Source organism: Crocodylus siamensis, chromosome 1 (assembly GCF_052110815.1).
Source record: "Crocodylus siamensis isolate JL-2025a chromosome 1, ASM5211081v1, whole genome shotgun sequence".
In the NCBI taxonomy this organism is placed as follows: Eukaryota; Metazoa; Chordata; order Crocodylia; family Crocodylidae; genus Crocodylus; species Crocodylus siamensis.
Genome location: NC_143395.1, coordinates 234,172,631 through 234,193,685, shown reverse-complemented (window position 1 = coordinate 234,193,685; position 21,055 = coordinate 234,172,631). Strand labels below are relative to the sequence as shown.

The window sequence follows — 21,055 nt, the reverse complement described above, 5'->3', positions numbered from 1 at the left end:
AAAGGTTTACCAAAGCAGAGTGAGAAAACTATTCCACCCAACCTGTTTCCGCAAGGGACTTTCAAAGGAGGACTGCAAGTTGTGAGACTTAGGCAAATCCTCCCCCCAGGCCTCCAAAAAAACAACAAAAAAACCCCCTTAAGCACTAAAAATGAAGCAGCTGCTCTACACAAAAAGAGAGACAGTAGCATTCTTCCCTTTGTTGAATTTTGCATGGAAATGCAGAAACCCCTTTGGGCCATGTTTGTCAGCTGCTGGCCCACTTCAGCAAACATTCATCTTCCGCACTCTAGCCTGGTTGAGCGTAAACCACACCATGGTTTGGAGCCACTGCCAGTCTCTTATTAGCTGCAAGTCAGACCTGACAGGCATCGGCAGAACCGAAGGACTGAACAGCAAAGGAAGTTGCAGGAAAGACTCAGGGTGTAGTGGACTAAGTTCAGGACCAGCTCAGTAATGCTGCTGCAAGTCAGGGCCGAGGAACATTCATTTACCTGTATGCGGGGAGGCTGCAGCACTTGTCAGGCTTATTTTGTTGCTAAAGAAACAGAAGGAAAAAGCACACTGGCTGCCACTGCCAACAGGAACCAGTGCAGAGTCCTCCAAAATTCTCCTTCACACACAAATATATTTCTTTAAAAGCCTGCCATGAAGGGAAATGTTCCAAAACACAGGCTTCTGTGCTGTGCTCGCTCTAGGAGATTCACCCAGTGTTTATTCAATTGAGCCTTTACAAAAATGCACATTTTGATCTCGGGCCAAGTGACCAAGCAAACATCTATAATTGCCTTTGACACCTTTTGGCTACACTCTTCTGGCAAAAGCAACCAGAGGCGCTTGCACCAAAGACAAAAGGATCCCTCCTTCCCCCCCCCCCCCCCCCCCCGCCAAGATATACACAAAGGGAGAGAATGCCTGACCAAAGCAGCTTTCTAATAATCATATTTGCTTTGATGGTGGGGAGCCCTGCACACTACATTTACACAGGGCCTTCTAAGGGAGTCGTACCCCTCAAGGACAGTACACTCAGGGGAAGGGAGGTGAGAGCTTCTATAGAACCTCTTATCCAGGCACCTCAAGCTTCCAGGAAGCATTCATCTCTTCAGGGAGATTCAAGGCACTTGCGGCTTTCAGCCATGACAAACATGTTTTCTCTATTCAGGGACGGCAGAAGGCAGGGAAGGATGGCTAACTCATTCTGAACAAGTTAGTCTCCAAGTTAGTCTACCCCTGCCCTGCCTTTTGCCTGACCAGACTAACATGGCTAACCATCTCTATTGGGGCAGGTGATAGATAAAAGATAACTGGAGACACAGTTATAGAAACAGTATGAAGGTGCATAGAAAAGCCTGTGGGATTCAGATGATTGTAGGGTTGCATCCAGAGAGACTGAAATGACCTGCAGAGCCCTTGCTATTGTTCACAGATCTAATGGACTAAAATTGAAGGATTGGGAAAGGTGAGATGCTAATGCCCTGCATATGGGCAAGAGAGACATAACCTCTGCCAGCATTTCTTAACCTCTAAGCAAAACCACTAAGCATGTGAATGCGTCCAGAAAAAGCCTACAGCACCCTTGTTCTTCCACTCCTGCACCTCCCTCTTCCCAGTCAATTTGTCCTCGGATTTCTCAGTTATTTGCGATGGCTCTGTGACTGAACATTTAAAAATATTTTTGTAGATTTTTAGAACAAATTTAGCTTTAAAAAGCAAACCTTTATTAATTTTAAAAGAATGGGTGGAGGACATAGAATGAGGAGAGAGTTTTCAAGAGCAAGGCAACATCCTTAATGTACTTGAAATATCTGTATGGAGCCAAAAAGTAAAACCAATTAAAAACTGACTAAGCCATTTTCATCATGCAACTGAGAAAGATGAAGTAGCTAAATATAAACAGTGAAAAGTCATTAAAGCATTAAAAAAAGTCTAAGAAGGTATATGAAATGACTGAGTAACCAGATTTTCAAATCCATGATTTTAATTTGTCCACTATCCCCTCAGAGCTATGTACACAGATTTAGCTTTTCTTTATTCCTTCTCTTGCTAATCCATTTTTTACTTCCTAGACAGAAAACTATTGTCTCTCCTTCCTTTACCAGGGTCCTTTCTTCAGTCATCCCCACACCTAGACATGTACCAATTGATATGTGGTCTCTTCAGAAACTTCAGTTAAATGAGTTTCACACCTTGCATGAACACTACTGAATCTTCTGCAAAGTACCTTGCACATGAATTTTATTTAAGTCAGTAAGTCCAATTAAGAGTTACTAACCACATTTTGGTTTCTGTAAGCTGTTTGCCATGCCACCACCATCATGAACTTCAATCTTTGTGGTTGTCATGATGCCACTTACTGCCCCCAGACTGCCATAACTACTCATGAGCCTTTCTAGCTTTCCAGTGAAACTGCAACAGATAACATTCTGCAGCTGCTCTCAATCAGGTTTATTCAGACATTAGCAAAGGAAAATGCCAAGTAATGTACCATATTTACTCAAATCTAAGATCCTCCCCCACCCCCATCCGCGTGGGGAAGCCCCTTGTCCTAGATTTGAATACAAAAGTAGTGGGGGGCAAGCAGTTGCTGCAGTTCTGGTCCCGAGTCTGGGTTGGGACCAAAGTCAGACCCACAGCAGCCTCTTGCCCCCCCCTCCATGTGTCTTCTGCAGTTTCTGCCCCCTCTTCCCCTGCTTTCTATCAGGTGCGGCTCAGCTCCAGCCAGAGCACAAGGAAACTCCATCCCCTGCTCAGTCGATCAGCAGCACAAACTGCTCCGTGGCCATGCTTCCACCTGCTGTGCTTTAAGAGGGAAAAGAAAAGCAGCATCTGACAGTAAGGGGAGAGGGGGAAAAGGAAGGGAAAGAGGCAAATGACTGTAGGTTAGGAGACAGACTGCAGGGACTGGGTGGGAAAAAGCAGATTGTGGGGAGCTGGGGGGTGCCAGTGGCAGGGGGAGGTGCAGAAAGACAGCAGGCAATAGAAGTGAGTAGGCAGAGGGCTAAGGGGCTACCTGCCCTCCTCCCCTCCACCCACAGGTTTCCCTGCTGTAGCAGTGGAAGGGGACAAATTTAAAGACAACCCTCCAATAATTAGATTCTATACCTGGAAAATTGTACCTAGAAAATTATAAAAAATGTGAAAATTTTCCATATATAGAATCTATTTATTGGGGGGCTGTCTTATATTCAGGGTTATCTTAGATTCAAATAAATATGGTAATTATTTATATATGTTATCTACAGTCTTCTGTGGCTGTGGGAAAGAAGTCTCCTCTGCTTTAGTTACACATTAACACCAAAAATGAGGTAAGAATCAGAAGTTTAGCCAATGCATAAACAACAGCCTTGGATGTTGCATGTCCTTCTTTCTGGCACCTAACTACAGGTCATGTATCTCAACAGGGTTGCCAACCCAATTTATTTCACTGACAATCTGCAAACTATTTATTGACAACCACAATTTATACTGGCATGGTCTATATAACTCTTCTGCCAAGCCCTGCCCTGCTGCCAGGCTCCACTTAGACAGGTTGGGTTCAAATTTAAGGGTTTAATATTAAAGACAGTTAAAAAGTTTGGTTGTCAGTAAAAAAAATCCAGGAATTTTTTTCTTGGATTGGCAATACTTCTTGACTGCAGCAATGGTTTTACACCATGCTGCTCCCCCCCCAGGGGTCCCCACTCATCTCCTCATGCCTCTAATCACACCCTGCTGCCCTCCGTTCCCCCACCCCCATCCTTACCCCCACTCTGCCTGTCTTGGTGCAGACCATCAAAGACTACCTGCAACCCTGCAGCATTATAACATGACCAGATGCAGCAGTAGCAGCAGCACATGAAAGGAGGGAGTGGAACGGTGCAAAAGTGGAAAGGTCTACACAACCCCTCCTGCAGAGAAGGCCTCCTGCAGGGTGCTGCACTCCCACTCAGATATCAGGTGGCACTGCTGTACTGTTTGTCCTTCAAATAAAACTCCAGTTGCCCAGCTTCTTTGCCAGATGGAGTCTCAAATCAAGCAGACCAGCAACCTTGTGTTTTGCATACCTATATGGATTTTACAGACAGGTGTTTTCAGCCTGATTTTACTTTACTATCTACAGATTTACAGACAGTTGGCAACCCTGTCTCTCGGTGACCAAATAGGATATTTTCTTACTGCAGCCTGTGTCAGTCTTAGATTGGACCCCTTTATGCTTGGTTTCATTTTGCAGTGTTCCATCAACCTCACGGGTTAATGGAGGAGAGTGCCCTTCCCCTGGAGACCATCCTTTTCAAGGCCATAATGGGCACATCTACATGTACTTCTACAGTTAGTGCGACAAACTTTGGCGCTGTCTGCATTGGAATTTTCAGCTCCTGGGTGCCGTGTCTACACATGCACCTGGGCCTGTAGCATGCTGAGCCAGGTTGGAGCAGCCCTGGCTGGCAGGAGGTCCAGGGGTCAGCCTGCCAGCCTGGGGCTGCTCCAACCTGCCTCAACGTGCTGCAGAGGAGCTGGCTGGGGCACAAGGGTGCTCCAGAGCACAGCCAGTCAGCAGGCAGCTCCCACACTGAAGCACTCTCCTGCCCCAGCCAGCCAGATCAGCATCTACACATGTGGTGGGGCACAATAAATAACACCACTCCAAGCTACTACTTGTTTTTACAAGTACTAACCTATGGCGGCATTTCTTAGTTTACTGCACCCTAATAGGGGCACATGAGTAAACACAAAGAATTTAATAAGGAGCTAATTAGGCAACTCCAAAGTAGAAGTCTTGTATAGATGCACCCAATGTGTCTCCAGGATTTTGAGTCTGCAAAACGTGGAAATAGAAGGATCCATGAGGTCAGTTAGTGGATCCTCCAACTGTTTAGTAAGGTTAATACAGGATGTTCTCAGGGCTCCGGCTAAGCTAGTTTTAAAATTACTCAGGCTTTGGAATAATCTCCTCACAGAAAAGGTGCAAGCCCCACTGCAGAGTTGATTTCACTGGTAAAGAGTCTTTCGTGATCTTGAGCTTAAAGTTTAGGTAAATCAGTCCCATCTTTCTAATGCTACCCTGTGCCCCACCCTCAGTAAATTTTTCTCTCTCCTTGGTACCTGCAGCTTGGAGGCAGTGGTGATACTGGGCAGCTCCACAGCCTCATTCCTTCAGGGTTACATAGATAAACTAAGCAGCCTGCAGACACCAACAGAACTATTATTTCCCCTTGAACTTCTCAGTGGTGGGGGTGAGGGGAAGGAGGGAAGGCTGGGATGAAGAGAAACAAAAGGGCAACAATCAAAGGAGGGATCCTGGAGGCAAGCAAAGGAATTGCTCCATGAGAAAAAAGGTGCAGAAAACGCAACTACAAAACAACAGGGAGAAGATTTAGTTCACATTCCAGTAGGAAAAAAAAATTAAATAAACCTTGCCTTCCAAATCACAATGTAGGGTTTTAGCCACCCAAGCAAAAGTCTACAAGGACTTGATACTGGTGGGAGGAGGATATGGGGAAGAAGAGTTTTTAATATCGCAATATTAGAGGATAGATAAATAGGTTTTATGCCTGAGCTGGATGTATTTTCATAACAATTCTGCAGAGTAATGCTCTTTTTCTCCACAAACATCATCTCCTCTCATCTATTTGAAAACAAGAAGCTCATCAGAGGAGGGCCTGCCTTTTTAGACATCCAAAACTGCCTTTTCTCAAGCAATGTCCATCAACTTTCTAGGCATGGACTCTACCATTTTTCCAAAAGCACTGAGGGCAGAAGCCAATATCAACAGCAGATGCACAAGGCAGATAAAGCAGAGCAGGGAATCAGGGGTAGAATTTGAACACAAGGAGAAAATGCTGAGTGGAAGACTGAACTGAGAATCCAAGAGAAAAAAACATACATTCTCACAGTTGGGGCTTGTGTCATAAAGGGGCAGCCAGAAGCAGGGTAAGCCTCTACCAAACTTGCACAATGAGGGAGTCTAATATACAGTAAAATCTCCATTACCTGACATAACTGGGGAATGCCAGGTGCTGATAATGTAAAAATGCCAGTTATCTAAAAATACTGGAGCCGGAGGTGGGGGCTTGCATGCAGAGGCGTGGGGTGGTGGATGGTGGCAGTGCCGGGGGGGTGGTACACACGGCGGCAGTACAGGGTGGTGGATGGCAGTGGCAGCGCAGGGTTGGTTGCACACGGCATTGGTAGCACGGAGTGTTGGATGGTGGAGAGACAGTGGCGGTAGCACGGTGCTGGTTAATAGAGTATGCCGGCTAGTAAAATGCTGGAAAACAGGGATTTTACTGTACTATGTATAACCCAACATGTGTTGCTAGAGGAAGCACCTCTTGCCTGCTTTCCAAAAAGTAAGAAAAGATTTGCCTACTCTTGGGTATGTTGCAACTTTCAGGACTTTAGCTGAATGTGGGGGCTAGGGGGAGAGGCGGGGAGGGGGAAGAGACAAGCTCAAGTATTTGGCTGGAGAGGCAGATAATTTTGAGAAGCTAACTCCTTAGTGGGGGCCAACTTTTTTGATAGATGAGCCACAAGGGCCCCACACCCTCCAAGTGTCACTCAGCCAATCTACCACTCTTCTTTCTGGTCCCTGCCTGATCTGCCTGCTCCCATCTCCCACCTAAATTGGGAAGGGATGACTGGAATTGGAATGTGAACTAAATCTTTTCCTTCCTGCTGTCTTGTGAAATAAATCTTCTCCGCCCTGCTTTTTCTTACTAGCCTTTACTGCTATGTCTGGTCCACCAGAATTGCCTTCTTTCTCTCATGCAATGACTCCTTTGCTCCCTCTCTGATCTGCTGCGTGCCACACACAAATTCTGCCCATGACATGCAGATCTCACACCTTTTGTTCCTTACCCTAGTCCCTTGCTACCACATTTTTCCTTTCAAGTTTTAATATCTAAAATTGGCTTAAACGTCCTGGTCCAAAGGGGGGAAGGGGGGCTAAAGTAGCTACAGTTTCCAAGTAGGCTTGGGAGACATGGTGGGGGAACGAGTAGATAATGCCTCCCCTGACAGCATTCTTTCTTTAGTATGCACAGCCCAAGGGCTGCACTCTTCATGGCTGCAAACTACTGAACACCTGATTTTTTTGTCTTCTTTTGTTAAAGTCAGTAGTATTTACTTTAGAAGAGAATCGGCAATCTACGGCAGTGGTCTCCAAACTTTTTTGATCGCGCACCCCATCAGTAAAAAATTTTTGAGCACGCACCCCCAATATATGTATATTTATATAAATATAAATAGAAGTTCTAATATTTTCTTCCCGCACCCCAATGTATCATCTTCCGCACCCCACTTTGGAGACCACTGATCTAGGGCACAGATACACAACTAAAGTGACTTCACTTCTGTACACTCCAGAACGGAGTTAACAGCCAACCAACCCAGTCATGGCACCAATTTGATGCATTAGCTCCATACAAGCCCTTGACCTATAGAGTGACTGTTCCAGAGTGCCAGAGACAGATGGAATGAATCACAATGGTTCTGTGGCAGGACACCTTTGGTGCCTGCCATTTTAAGGGCTTGAGCAGACAGCTTGCAGGTGGGAACAAACCCAATCAGGAGAGTCACATGACATCCAGGAGGAGGCCACCTGATTGGAGGAAGGCCTGGATGCTGGAGTATAAGACCAGGCCCAGGGAGCAGGGCTGGCAGTTGCAATTAGGGACCTAAAGAGTGAACATGTCCAGGTCAGAGTACTGCTGCTCACAAAACACCTGGAGGTTCAGGATAGGAACTATGGAGATGGAGGAGGTTCCTCGTCTTGGGGAATGACCTGAACCCTGCTGCATTGGATGCTGTGGTGAGGCTGCTAATGGCAGGGCAGTCCTCAGGAAGTGCCACACCTGTGCCTCCCTAGTGAACAGCGAGTATGAAGTGCTGGAAAGCCTCAGTCCCCCCCTGCCTTGCAAGTGACTACATGGAGGGGAAAGGCTAACGGAGCACACCCTGAGAGAAAAGCACAGGAGCTTGGGCCCATTGAGTGGGGGCTGAAACAGGGCCTAGACCCATTGAGTAGAGTCTGAGGTAGGGTCCAGGCACATGGAAAGACACCTGAGGCTTGAGTGGGCTGTAGGCTGAGTTGGGGCCCCATGCATGTCAACAGACTCCTGAGGCCCAAGGGGCATAAGGCCCAAAGGCCCCAGTGAGGGGGTATAGTGGCCCCAGTGATGGGGTGGAGTGGGAGCTGGTAGCCATGTAGAGTAGGGCCTTAGGGGACCTGCAGGACTGCACATGGGCCAAGCAGAGTAGCTGGAATTGAGGCCCCAGTGAGGGGGCATGAGGCCCAGGCATAACTAAGGACACCTAAGGCCAAGTTGGGCCAGAAGCTGAGCGTGGCCCAGTTAAGGGGCCAGGGGACTAACAGTGGATAGTGACTGGATGCCATCTGTGAGGCATGGGACACAGTAAAGGGAAGGTTGGAGCCATGTATTATGCCCTTGGCATCACAGCATTAAATGGGTAGCCTCCCACAATTTTCCATCCTCTCTTACACATCAAGGCATGGCAGGTGAGGCAGGACAGAATGCCCTAGACAGGTGGGCGGCCCGACAATGAGTCCCAGCCTTGAGATGGCCCCCTGCCACAGGCTCCAAATGACTTACAGACTGCTGAGTTATACTGCTGTATGTGGGCGATTCTCCTCCAGAGGCATGGGTCTGGGGAGGACAAGCTTCCAAAAGCACACAGGAAAAGACCCTTTGCATTGAGCTGATTGAGAAAACAAGATTGTACACAGTGCTCGGGGTAAGACCTGAAGATCAATTTCACAGCTGTTTGAAAAAAGGAAACTACCATGATATAACAGAGTCAGGATATAATCTCTATCTATACTGCCAATATAACTATCAGGATATAAAAATCTCTTCTTTTGGGAAGAGATGGGTTCCACCAGACACAGGGGAAACAGTGTCTTCATGTATAAGCTTGCTAACCTAGTGAGGAGGGTTTGAAACTAGGTTCACCAGAGAATGGATACAAAAACCAAGGGGTAAGTAAAGAGCCAGGGGACCTGAATAAAAACTTGGTAAGGGGAAGCAATAACAAGCTTTAACAATGTTATCAGGAGAAAAAATAGGACAGTTAGTCGGGTACCTGAAATGTTTACATACTAATGCAAGAAGTCTGGGAAGCAAACAAGAAGACTTGATGATCCTCATACAATCAGAGACTTATGATGTAATAGGGATTACACAAACATGGTGGGATAGTTCACATGGCTGAAGTGCAGTCATGGATGGGTATAGCTTGTTCAGGAATGATAGGCAAAGAAAAGAAGGCGGCGGTGTCCTATATCTGAAGACAATATACATGTTCTGAGGTGCAGTGCAACATGGCCTTTTGAAAGCCTGGATAAAGGTTGGAGGGGGGAAACAGCAGTGGGGGATGGCATGGTAGGTATCTGATACAGGCCTCCAAACCAACAGGTGGATGAGGCCTTCTTTAACAACTGATGGAAGCTTCCAAATCACAGGACCTGGTTCTTATAGGGGACTCTAATTATCAGGACAGCTGCTGGGAGGGAGAGACAGCAGCATACAAGCCACAGGTGATGTGTAGGTGGACACGGCGGGGAGGGGGGGCACGTGCTCCCCTGAGAGCGCTGGTGCCCCCCTGACAGGGAGCTCTCTAGCTGGTAGGGGGGAATGCAGAGCATTTGTGTCCCCGCACCCTAAAACTGGCTCCACTGGGGGGAATGCCGCATGTGGAAGTCACTTCTGTTGCCACTGCCATGCCGCTGGCGTGCTCGGTGACCAGCTGCTGGGAGACTCTCCCCCGGTCACCGGCTGGCCACAGGGCCCCCCCGGTCATGCCTCGCTGGCGGCCCCCAGACTTGGGAGGCACCAGTCGCCCATGGCACACTCTTTGATAAAAGCAGTAGAGAGGCCAACTGGAGGGGAAGCTCACTTTGACTTACTCATTTACCCTGCTCACAAGCAAGGAAGAATTGTTGAGAAGATGAAGATGGAAGGTAATTTGGGTGACACAGGGTCTTGAAATCCATCATTTCAGGGTCAAAGGAGAGGAAGGAAGGAGAGCACAAAAATAAAGACACTGGACTTCACCAGACTTTAACAAATTCAGGGAACTGGTAGGCAGGATCCCCTGGAAGGAAAGTCTGAAGGGAAAAGGAGTCCAAGAGAGCTGGCTGTAATTTAAGGAGTCCCTTTTAAGGATGCAAAAGCAAGCTATCCTGATGCGATAGAAGAATGGGAAGTGCAAAAGGAAACCAACCTAGGTAAACAGCAATCTCTTCAATGAGTTGAAACTCACAAAAGGATTCCTACAAGAAGTGGAAACTTGATCATAGTACTAGGGAAGTGTATAAGAGCATTGCACAGCCATGAATGGAGAAAATTATGAAGGCTGAGTCACAATCTGAGATGTAGCTGGCAAGGGACATAAAAGACAATAAAAAGGGATTCTACAAGTGTGTTGAAAGGAAGACCAGAGAAACTGTTGGTCCCTGGCAGAAAGTGGAAGGTAATCTAGTTACAGATGATGCAGAAAATTTCTGAAGTATTCAATGGCTTTTTCACTTCAGTCTTCACAAATAGGGGGGAAGCTACCAGATGACACATGCAGCTGGCAACGAAGGACAGGAAGGGAGACAAACAGCATAGAGTAATAGAAGAACAGGTTAACAATTACTTAAAACCTCTAGCTTCTCTTAAATTGGCAGGACCAGATGGGATACTGAAGGACTGGCTGAGGCAATTTCAGAGCCACTGACTATCCTCTTTAAGAACTCATGGAGGTTGGTTAAGGTCCTGGAACATCCAAAAAGGGCAAATATAACACCCATCCTTAAGAAAGGGAAGAAGGCAGATCCAGGAAATTAGATTAATCAGCCTGACCTTGATACCTAGAAAAATCATGAAGCATCCCCTCAAGGAATCTATTGTGAAGTACCTGAAGGAGAACAAGGTGATCAGGAACAGCTGGTATAGGGGGTTCCTAGTATTGGTCATGCCTGACCTATCTGATTCCCCTGTATGATAAGGTGGCAAGCTCTATGGCTGAAGGGGAAAGCACATGTTATATACCTCTACTTAGACAAAGCTTTTGACACTGGCCTCCCATGATGTTCTCACTAAAAAGCTAAGAAAATAGACACTACATGAAAGTACTGTGAAGTGGATTACAGGTGAATCACTGTACTCAACAAATAGTTATCAATGACTCAAAGCCTACTTGGGAGGAGGTATCAAATGGGGTTCTCCAGAAGTCTGCCCTGGCTTCGGTATTCTTTAATATCTTCATTAATTGTTTGGACAATGGGATTGAGTCCATACCTAGTAATCTTGCACACAACATTAAATTGGATGAAGTTGCAGATACTCTTGCTAGTAGAGCTAGGATCCAGAATGACCTGGATAGACTGGAGAAGTGGTCCACAATCAACCAGCTGAAAAATCAAAAAGGACAAGTGCAAAGTCCTGCACTTGGAACAGAAAAACTGCATGCTCAAGTACAGACTGGGGAAAGATTGGCTATGATACATTACTGCAGAAAGGCCTGGGGGTTACAGTAGACCATAAACTAAAATGAGCCATAAACTGAATATGAGCCAACAGTGTGCAACTCTCATACAAAAAACCAGCATACTGGATTGTATTAAGAAGAGGGTCACTTGCAAATCAAGGGAGCGAGTCTTCCTTTCCATTCAGCACTGGTGACGCTTCACCTGGAGTACAGGCAACCTCCACTTAGTGCTCTTAATTGGTTCTTGAAAAACCAAGTGTTAAATGAAACAAGCATTAAGTGAAACCAGAAGTATTTGATGACCCAAGATGGCAACCACAAGTGTTAAAACGAGACTCACTGAGCACTAAGTGAAATCAGGTATCAATTTCAAATAAGCGTTTTAGCAAAATAGTGCTAAGTGAAAGTATTAACAGCGAGTTGCCTGTACTGTGTCCATTTTGCCCCGCCCCCTTCAAGAAGTATGGGGACAATTAGGAAAGAGTCCAGTAGAGTGACAAAAATGATTAGGGGCCTGAGAGGAACAATTTATGAAGAACAGCTGAAAGGACTTGGGTTATTTAGTCTGAAGAGAAGACTGAAGGGGAATTTGACAACAATCTGCAAATACCTGAAGGGCGATTTGCAGAGAAGATGGAGATGAGTTTTTTGTCATGGCTATAAGGGACAGAACTTGGAGCAACAACCTCAAATTTCATCAGGGGAAATTTAAGTTAGAAATTAGGAGGAACTTTCTGACTATGAGTGTGGTCAAGTACCCAGACAGGTTATCTAGAGAACTTGTGGAATCTCCATCCTTGGAAGTTTTCAAGAGCAGGTTAGAATGACACTTGGCTGAGATGGTTTAGCCAGGAACCATCTTGCCTGGAGCAGGAGGATAGATAAGCTGACCTTATGTGGTCCCTTCCAGTCCTACTTCCCTATGATCCTATAATAGCCTCCTTCCAGGCTCCCAACATGCATGTACACTTAGAAAGTTTATTTTACAATGAAGAGTGAGTGTATCAATCTTGATCCTTAATTACTATTACTGCCTGTCTCAAGCTTTCCACAGTGGAATGTTTCTGAAAGTCTTTCTGCAACATAAACTGCCTCCTCTTCCCAACTCGGGTGCCTTCCTGACTCCTACTAAGATCCAGCTAGATACAATATAGGGGCTTGAGCTGCAAAGGAATGGGCAAGGGCCAGAGCTGTGAAGCCAGATCACAAACCCTTCCCTTCTTCAGGGGTTAGGGTCTCCTTTTCTAGTATAAAAGTTACCCTCAGTTTCCCTTTCACTGAGAGGCCCTGGAAACCAGCCCTTCCTTCTCCAGCAGCACTGAGAAAGGCAGCTATTGTGGAACAGCTGTTTTTTTTCTGCACATGCACCTAAGAAGAGGGGGAGAACAAAGTGAAACAAAAGGCATTCCAAGCTTATGCGTCACTGGTAAATTGAAGCAAACCCTGAAATGCTGATGTGCTGGTACAATTACCACCTCCAGCCGGCTCACAGTCCACAGCAGCCCACTTCTCATGTCAGAAAAAAATCCCCAAAACCAAAAAGCAACTCCTCCCCCCCCCCCACACCCTACCTATGTCATTAGAACAAAAAAATCTGTACACAACGGCTCCCTCTTCCTCAACACATCTGTCCTATGTCTCCTCACACACATGCTGGCTTTAGTGACAAAGGTCTTACTCTGCTAGCTTGATGGAACAAAAACAATAATGGGAAAATACGCTGGAGTCCCCTGACCTCTGCACTTCAGCAGTATAAGCTCATTTCTGATTGCAGAATCTTATTGCTGATGATATCATGAGAGACAGGAAAAGCACTATGCAATTCTCATGTCCATAGTCTTCCCTGATAGGCAGCTATCAGCTACACTATTAGGGAGGATTCGTGGCTGGAGTAGAGTGATCTGGAATAAATAGAGTCTCACAATCCATTTCCCTCATATACTGATCACATTTCTTTACTTTAGACATAGATCCTTGCCAGCATTCCCTTAGCTTTAAAAAAACAAAAACAAACCTTTTATCTATTTCTCATCTTTTCAGTTAAAAACCAGTTTCCTCACCAGCCTCCCACCATTCCTCTATTCTTTGGTTTGGCAATTCAGCTTCTTTTTATTTAGCATTTCCAAAATCTGTCCGTACTCCATGCAACCTTGAATAAGATGTCCTCCTTCCAGCCCCTAAACAAATGGCAGTGACACTCCTGGAAAAAAAAAATAAATCATTGAAACACTAACTACAGATTATAAATTTAAAGAGGCATAGCCAGGTGGCCATTCCAAAATACCTCAAAGGCAGCAGAACAGCTAAAACAACTGAAGCTAAGACTTAAGAACTGATTAGTGTTCATAGGCTCCCTCACCAGATCCAGGCAAATAAGAAATCAGTTTCACAGCTAGTGTGTCCCCTGGTCAAGATGCAGTGGGGTAAGTCATGCAATGATGACAGAAAGACCAAATGTCAAGGTTACTTTGCCCAGAGAAATCTTTCATTATTTGTCTGAGCCTATTGGTTTCCAGACCTTTTCAATTACAACTTTTAGAGATGGCTGGAAACGGAAAAAGTTCCTGGTCTGTTATTGCCATTCTCTATTTAAAACTCTTATTGGGAAAAACTTGCTAACACCCATCATTGCAAAACATGGTCTCAGCATAATGGAGGCAGGGGTCTTGGTAGAAGTGCACTGATACATCGGTCCATATCATATCGGCACCAGTAAAAGGAAAATTGACATTATTGGCAATTGGCGTTTTTAGCCCATGTGGCCGATAACATCACCAGTAAGTGCCACATGCATGTGCACAGACTCAGCATGCATACGGACAGTCCAGGAGCTTGGAGAGGAGCTTCTGGCTGATAAGTCTACTGAGGGCGCCCCCAGACGAGCCACTAGCGGCTCTGTCATGCACCCTGCCCTGGCTGAGCAGCGACTGCCCCTGCCCCTGCCCCTCTCCTCCCTCACTGGAGGGGCCTCAATCTGTCCTTCCCCATGCCCCTGTCCTCCCCCCGCCGCCACAGAGTTACCAGCTAGACACTGCTCTCCAAGATGCTGGGCTGCATATTGGCAATCAGATCAGTATTGGCCGATATGGCTCATTAATAAATCAGCCATTGATATCGGCCCAAAAATTCTTTATTGATACACCTCCTGTTCTTGGTGAAGTTGATGATAAATTAGGGCTACAGATGATATGCACATTAGTGCTGAATTCAGAGGAGGCCCCTACAAAATGAACTTCATCACTAGGAGACATGAACTTTACCTTAAATATTATTCTAACCTTCATTTTTCTGGGAACACATCAATTGTAGCCTCTGTGCAGATGATAAGAAACAAGAACAGATGCTAAATGTCCTCAAAACATTTAACCTAAGTCTAAAAATCATTGTAGGAAGAGACAGAGAAAATGTCAATATAAAAAAAAGAGAGTCAAAAGAAACCTAGCAGGTTTGCCTTAAAAAAAGAAGCACATTTAATAGCTTAAAAGCCAGAGGCAGTCATATGCATTGCAATTCATTCCAGACAATGGCTTGAGGGCCTAAATGTCCTTGATACAAGCAAGCAAGTCAATCACAAAAAAACAGTTGTGTCTGGAAAGTATTCTCCTCCCTGCAGACACTTTTCTGGCACAAGTCGCTATACAGGAGGAGCTTGCAGATTAGCAATTACTTATCAGAACAGCGTCATTCATTCAGATTAGAGCAGGCTTCATGTCCTATTACTGTGTCAAGCCGAGTTCCACTTTCCTGGCTTACTACTAGATGGAGTAACATTTCTGTTGTCTTTTTCAAAAGAGACAGAGTTAGCCATGTTAGTTTGAAGTGCATATATATCTACTTTGGTTACCCTGCCTTCATCTTTTTCCCCAGACAACCATTTTATACAAATTGTGTGATGCAGAGAAGCAGGACAAGGGAAGTTTTCCCTATAACACCTCCTTTATGAGTAGTTTCCTAGTTTTAACCATTCAGGCTGCTTGCAGATGTTTAAAACACAAAACAAAACAAACAAAACCCCATGCTTTACCACCAGCAGCAGTATGTTACTTCAACTCAGCTCCGCAACATCTGTATAGCTTGTGCGCTTTTAGCTCTTTTAACTAATAGCTGATTCAATTTTTCAGTAAGGATGCTCTCAAACTAAGGACCATGAACTCGGATGCCAACTGCTGTGGATTAACAAAGAGAAAGATCTCCAAGATACCTATGACTCGGGTCCTGGTGTGTCATAACTTGAACTGTACTGAAAAAGAAATAGCTTGCTAGTACTGTTTAGAGAGCACCTCCATCATCGCTGAATTCCCACCCAACCACCACCTCTATCACATCTATTTCCTCTCACACTCACCGAACATTGACCCTCTAAACAGAAAGTCTCTTTTGGCTGAAGTCATGTAGTGTGCCACGCAGGAGCCCTGTCTAGAGGTAACATGGGCAACCACCGTGAAGTCCAGATCTAAGAATGGTTGCAGCTTTGAAGTTGGACATCAGTAGCAAAAGCATGTTCTTGGCCACCGTTACTAACTAGATATCCAGAAGCAGATGAATGAGGCCTGCTTCAATGAGAAGACAGTGAATAAATCTCTGCTGTTCTCTCTGGTTGCCCCCACCAGCCAAACAATGTCCACCCCCGTCAAAACTGAATTCCCATTCAGCCACCACCTTCAGCACAACTCTATTTCCTCTAAACCACCACTCTCTCCTTCCTGCCCTGTCCTCATTTGGGCACAAAGAAAGCAAAGCAATTATGCTAGATGAACAGAAAAGTGGAATGGCAGGGCATGTTGGTGCTATGCAGAGCAAACTCTCATTACTAACTTCCTTGTGCACACACCAAGCAAGAGGAAGGACAGAAACAGAACCCTGGCAAAAACCACAAGGAAAAGGCCACTGGGGCAGAGAAGCAGCCATCCCGTACCACAATTTAAATAATCTCAGCATCATTGTTTTATTACAACATATTCTTTGTGGTGATAGGAAGTTTCAGTAGCTCCACACCCCCCTAAGAATTGTAACTAAATCACCAATTATTATGCATGAGTGGAGAGAGAGAAGAGGGTAATGGGTATATGTATGTACATACATATATAAATTGTTTGTGATTTACAGCTCTTCATGCTCATTCACAGGTGGTATTCCTTATACTGTAGACAAATCAAATGCAAATACAGGGGGGAAATTCATAATCCAGTCACCCACAGAAATGAGTTTCGCTTTCTCTAGAAGTCTACTGTATTATGTTTCCAATATATTGCACTGTACAATATAAGTACTGTAGTATAAATCTTTGTATCCCTCAGAAAAGCAAGTAAATCTTTCAACTCTATGTGCGATTAGCATTGCCTGGCAGAGGTATTAATGGTCTCATCGCTGCATGGGGATTATTTACAATACTTGCCCTATTCCCTCATTTTGTACTCACTGTGATAAACTGCTACTTCTTTAAAACCTTGAAACTGAAACACTGCAGTAAAAGAAATAAAAAAGCAAAAGAAACCTCAGAGCTACACCCACATGCCAGATGTGGTCTTTCAATCCCTACTTCTCCAGTTTTGTTAGCTAGTTTTACTTGCTTTCTCAGATTATGTAAACTGTTCACCAGCCTTTCCTATAGTCTATAACTATCATTCTTTTTGCAGTTCTACTGGGTTTCTAAAATGGTAGAAAAATATGCACTATTGCTCCTTTCCAAATATACCCACCACTATAGTATCCAGGCTCTGTATTATAACACTGGCACCTGTGCATACAAGCTGTCTAAACAAGGATTCATTCAGAAGATTTAGGTTATGAGGGAAGATAAAGATTTGGACTCCACCATGTCCTCTCTAGCCTAGAGAAACTCCAGGTGAAAGAAGAGTAGCTTGGGGCTTTCTGCAAAAAAAACAAGAGGCTTCAGGGTTTAAAACCTCATGTGGTAGCTAAAATGCCAAAAAACCCAATGAACACCAACATGAAACCATCCACTGCGCCCTCCAACTGGGCGATGTGCATTTTTTGGTTAAACGAACACCTTACATTTATATAGCTACTTACACCCAGAATACCAACATGCTTTACAAACTAGATATGTGCATAGTTCTGACATGCATTTCTTCTTTTGCCCCCAAGGTAAAAAAGACAATAGTAGTTTGATACTTTGACAGCTCTTCTACCCACACGATTGACAGAAAATTAAAGAACGTTCAATCCAGTTTTCCCTGAAGAAGTGAGTTCACATGGGCAGGAAATAATTACAAAGCTGAAATCTGGCTAAGGCATTGGGCTGATACCTAAATGCTTTATATGAAAAGAATTATCAGGATCTTAATTTAACATTGCCTATGAAAGATAGCACCTCAAGCAGTACAATGCCCTCTACTGTTATGCAGGGGAGCATCATCACTGTATTGACTATGCAGGAAGAAAAAAAAGCTAGGCACCCAGCTCACTCCATATTAGGAAAAGTTTATCCAGAATCATAGCGTCCTTAATCCAAGATGTAATGCCCAAGCACATAAAGTTAAACCAATAAGCAACTGCAATCCACATCAATTATAATACTACAATAAATGGTTTGCAAATTACAGATCAAAGCAATAGATGACAACTTAGTGTCTAGCATTTTTTCCCCAGCCAAGGGAAAGCTATTGTTTTTACAAGTTTGAACTCTACCCACACCCAGTTCAAAGGCTCATGTAGTCTTTCTGGCAAGGGAAAGATGGTTTAAAAAACAAACAAACAAACAAACAAAAAAACCACACACGCACAAAATTAGAAAGCATGACTGCCTGAGTCAAACAAAAATGTGGTTTCCAAGCTGTGCTGTACGTGCTTTACCAGTCCTTATGACTCGACACAAAAGATACTGCCAGGTCCTCCGCTTAACAAAGTTCACAAAAAACCCTCACTTTAATGAGCGTACTGGAAGCTTAAACACTGAAAGAAGATCTCCCTCAGCACATGTAGCAGAATATATATATATATATATATGAATAAAACGCTGATATAAAAATGCTATACTGTATTTCTTCACAGATCCAGTATGCATCTTATTAATACTAAGCTACACACGTGGGCTGTTACCAAGCGTGGCATGTTTCAACTGCCTTGCATTCGGTTCTCCCTGAACTCATCAAACCAGGGATCTTACATTGCTATAACAACTTTCAGACAGAGATCCCAAAGCTCATCAGAAAACTATGCATATTTCTTTAATAAGGCAGGCACTTGAGGAATGGGACACGACAGCTCACACCACGGTTTAACAGTATCCAGCAGTACTACAAAACACTTGAAGGTGCACAGTGAAGAATACTGTATGTAACTGGACCTAGAAAGGGGATGAAGGCAGGCAGTTGTGCCAGATGAAAGAGACTCCTGTAAAAAAAAAAAAATCTTCAATAAGTGGAGACAAGGGACAACTTTCATACCCACCAGCACAGCCTAGCCCACAAGGGGTCAGTTCTGCCTGTACTGTAAGAAATGAGTACCACTTAGAGCATACTAGGAGGCTTCCTAGTTGAGTACTGACTGGCTTCAGGTAGGGTGTACCAGGAGGCTTCTTAGTCAGTATGAATATACCAGGAGGCTTCTTAGTCAAGTACCAACTCGGTTCAAGTATGTCTGAAGTTAGCTTGTTAAGTTAGACAGTCAGAAGTGGCAGGCTGTAGGCCTAACAGAAAAACAACCGTTCCACTGAATTCCTTCCCCTGCTCCAACCTAATTTACCAGTTCTGAATGGATTCCTTTCCAGCCCCAGAGTTGTGCCCCACATCTGAACTGCCCCTAGCACCAAGGGGTGCAGGTGCCTGACTAGGGCTCCCAGGCATAGGAGCATGCCGACAAGATGCCACTGAAAGCATTTAAGGATCAAAATGCAACTGCCTTTGCTCATTTATTCCCCCAATTCCAGAGACGCCTGGCATCTCCCGTGAAAAGGCACGGAGCACGATCCACTGCCCAGCATCCTGCAGCTAAGGGAGGGAGTCTCATCCAGCGGTCCTTGCCACAAGCCTGAAAGAGGAACGAACTAAATAGTTGAAAAAATTGTTCTTTGCAATCTTTCACGTACAAATACTCTCCTTCAGGCAGAGGGAGAGTCTATCCTCTGCCTGAAGAAGGCTGCTTGTACTCAAAAGCTTGCCAAAGAACAGTTTTTTTCAACTATTTAGTTGGTCTAACAAAAGACATCACATTTACCCAAAGCACCTTGTCTGCCTATGTCCTTAGACCAACACAGCTATGACCAACACCCCTAAAAGACGAACAGGGTCTTCAACCTTTCACTGATCCCCTGCCCTTAAATAAATACAGCTACAACCAAGACCCCTAAAAAAGGAATGGGGGTTCAACCCTCTGCCAATCTCCCACCCTTAGACCAACACCCCTAAAAGAGGAGTGGGGGCTTCAGCCTTTCACCGATCTCCTGCCCTTAAACCACAGCTACAACCAACACCCCTAAAGAGGAACGGGGGTTCAACCATCCACCGACTGCCCACCCTTAGACCAACACCACTAAAAGAGGAGCAGGGGTTTCAACCTTTCACCAATCGCCCACCCTTAGACTGACCCAGCTGCAACCAAGAGGAACCCAGGCTTCAACTTTTTGCGGCTCGTCCGCCGGGAGAGTCAGCGGCTTACCCAGCAGCAGAAGGGACGTCAGTCCTAGCAGAGGGCTCCTCATCTTTGTCGGGGAGCGAGGAGAACAGGGCAGCTCCTTCCCACGGGCTCTCGCTTCTTGAGCTGTCAGCGCCTGCTACGTCCAGATCTTCTGGTGGGAGCAGAAGGAGCAGAGGTGGGGGCGGAAAGCGTGCGATAAGAGAGGAGTGGAAGTGCCCGAAAGGAGCGCTGCCGCCGCTGCTGCTGCTGCTGCCGCCGCCGCCGCCGCCGCCGCCTCCCCAGAGACTGGCACAGGGCAGGCAGGGCCAGAGCCCCAGTGCAGCCGGGCTGGGGCGGGCTGGCGGGCAGGCGGCGCCTCCCTGCGGCGGGCGCGGGCTCGTGCTGCCCCGGGCCGGGCCGCGGGCTGAAGGAGGCACGCGGGAGGCAGCCCACGCCTGCTGTTGTCGGGGCCTGGCTCCCCCCGACCGCCCGGGGCTGGCTGGCTGCCTGCCTGGCGGGCAACAGCAACTCACCTACCTACCTACCTACCCGCCCGCTCTGCTCCGCTCCACTCCCCAGCGCCTGGGCGCACCCCGCTCCGGAGCGGCCGGGCGGCAGACTCCTCCCGCGCTCCGCCCTCTCCTCCCCTCCCCCTCCCCCTTCCCCCGGGGCGGCGGGAGGCGCCGGCGGGGTCTCGTCTCACGGGCTGCCCCGGGCTGGCACAGGGCGCAGCTGGTGCCCGAGCCGTGCTGCTGGCGCACGCGGCCCCGGGGCCAGGTCCCGAAGATGGCACGATGGGACTGGGGGCTCAAAAAAACAACAAAGCGTGCTAATAAACCTTCACCTTCACTTCAAATTGCTCACCGTAGCTCCCAAGAAGTGAGTGAGCTGGGGCAAGCCAGGTTGAAGCATTTCTTTCTTTCGAGGCAAAACCGTAAGGAAGTGGGGACAGCAAACCCAACATGAAGTGTAGTTGCTAGGCTCAGGTCAAGCGTAGGGGCTTCTT

General features: G+C 46.0%; 1 protein-coding gene across 2 annotated transcripts in view; it reads right to left on the bottom strand.

The window, feature by feature from the left end:
- The window catches only part of IGSF3 (immunoglobulin superfamily member 3), a 141,076-nt gene extending 120,407 nt beyond the window's left edge, over positions 1–20,669 (bottom strand). For both annotated transcript variants that reach the window (XM_090059333.1, XM_090059341.1), the window contains exon 1: positions 20,092–20,669. In XM_090059333.1, coding sequence (XP_089915459.1) covers positions 20,092–20,134 — 43 coding nt within the window. In that variant the 5' untranslated portion in view covers positions 20,135–20,669. The remainder of the gene's footprint in view (positions 1–20,091) is intronic.
- Between the last annotated feature and the right edge of the window lie 386 nt (positions 20,670–21,055).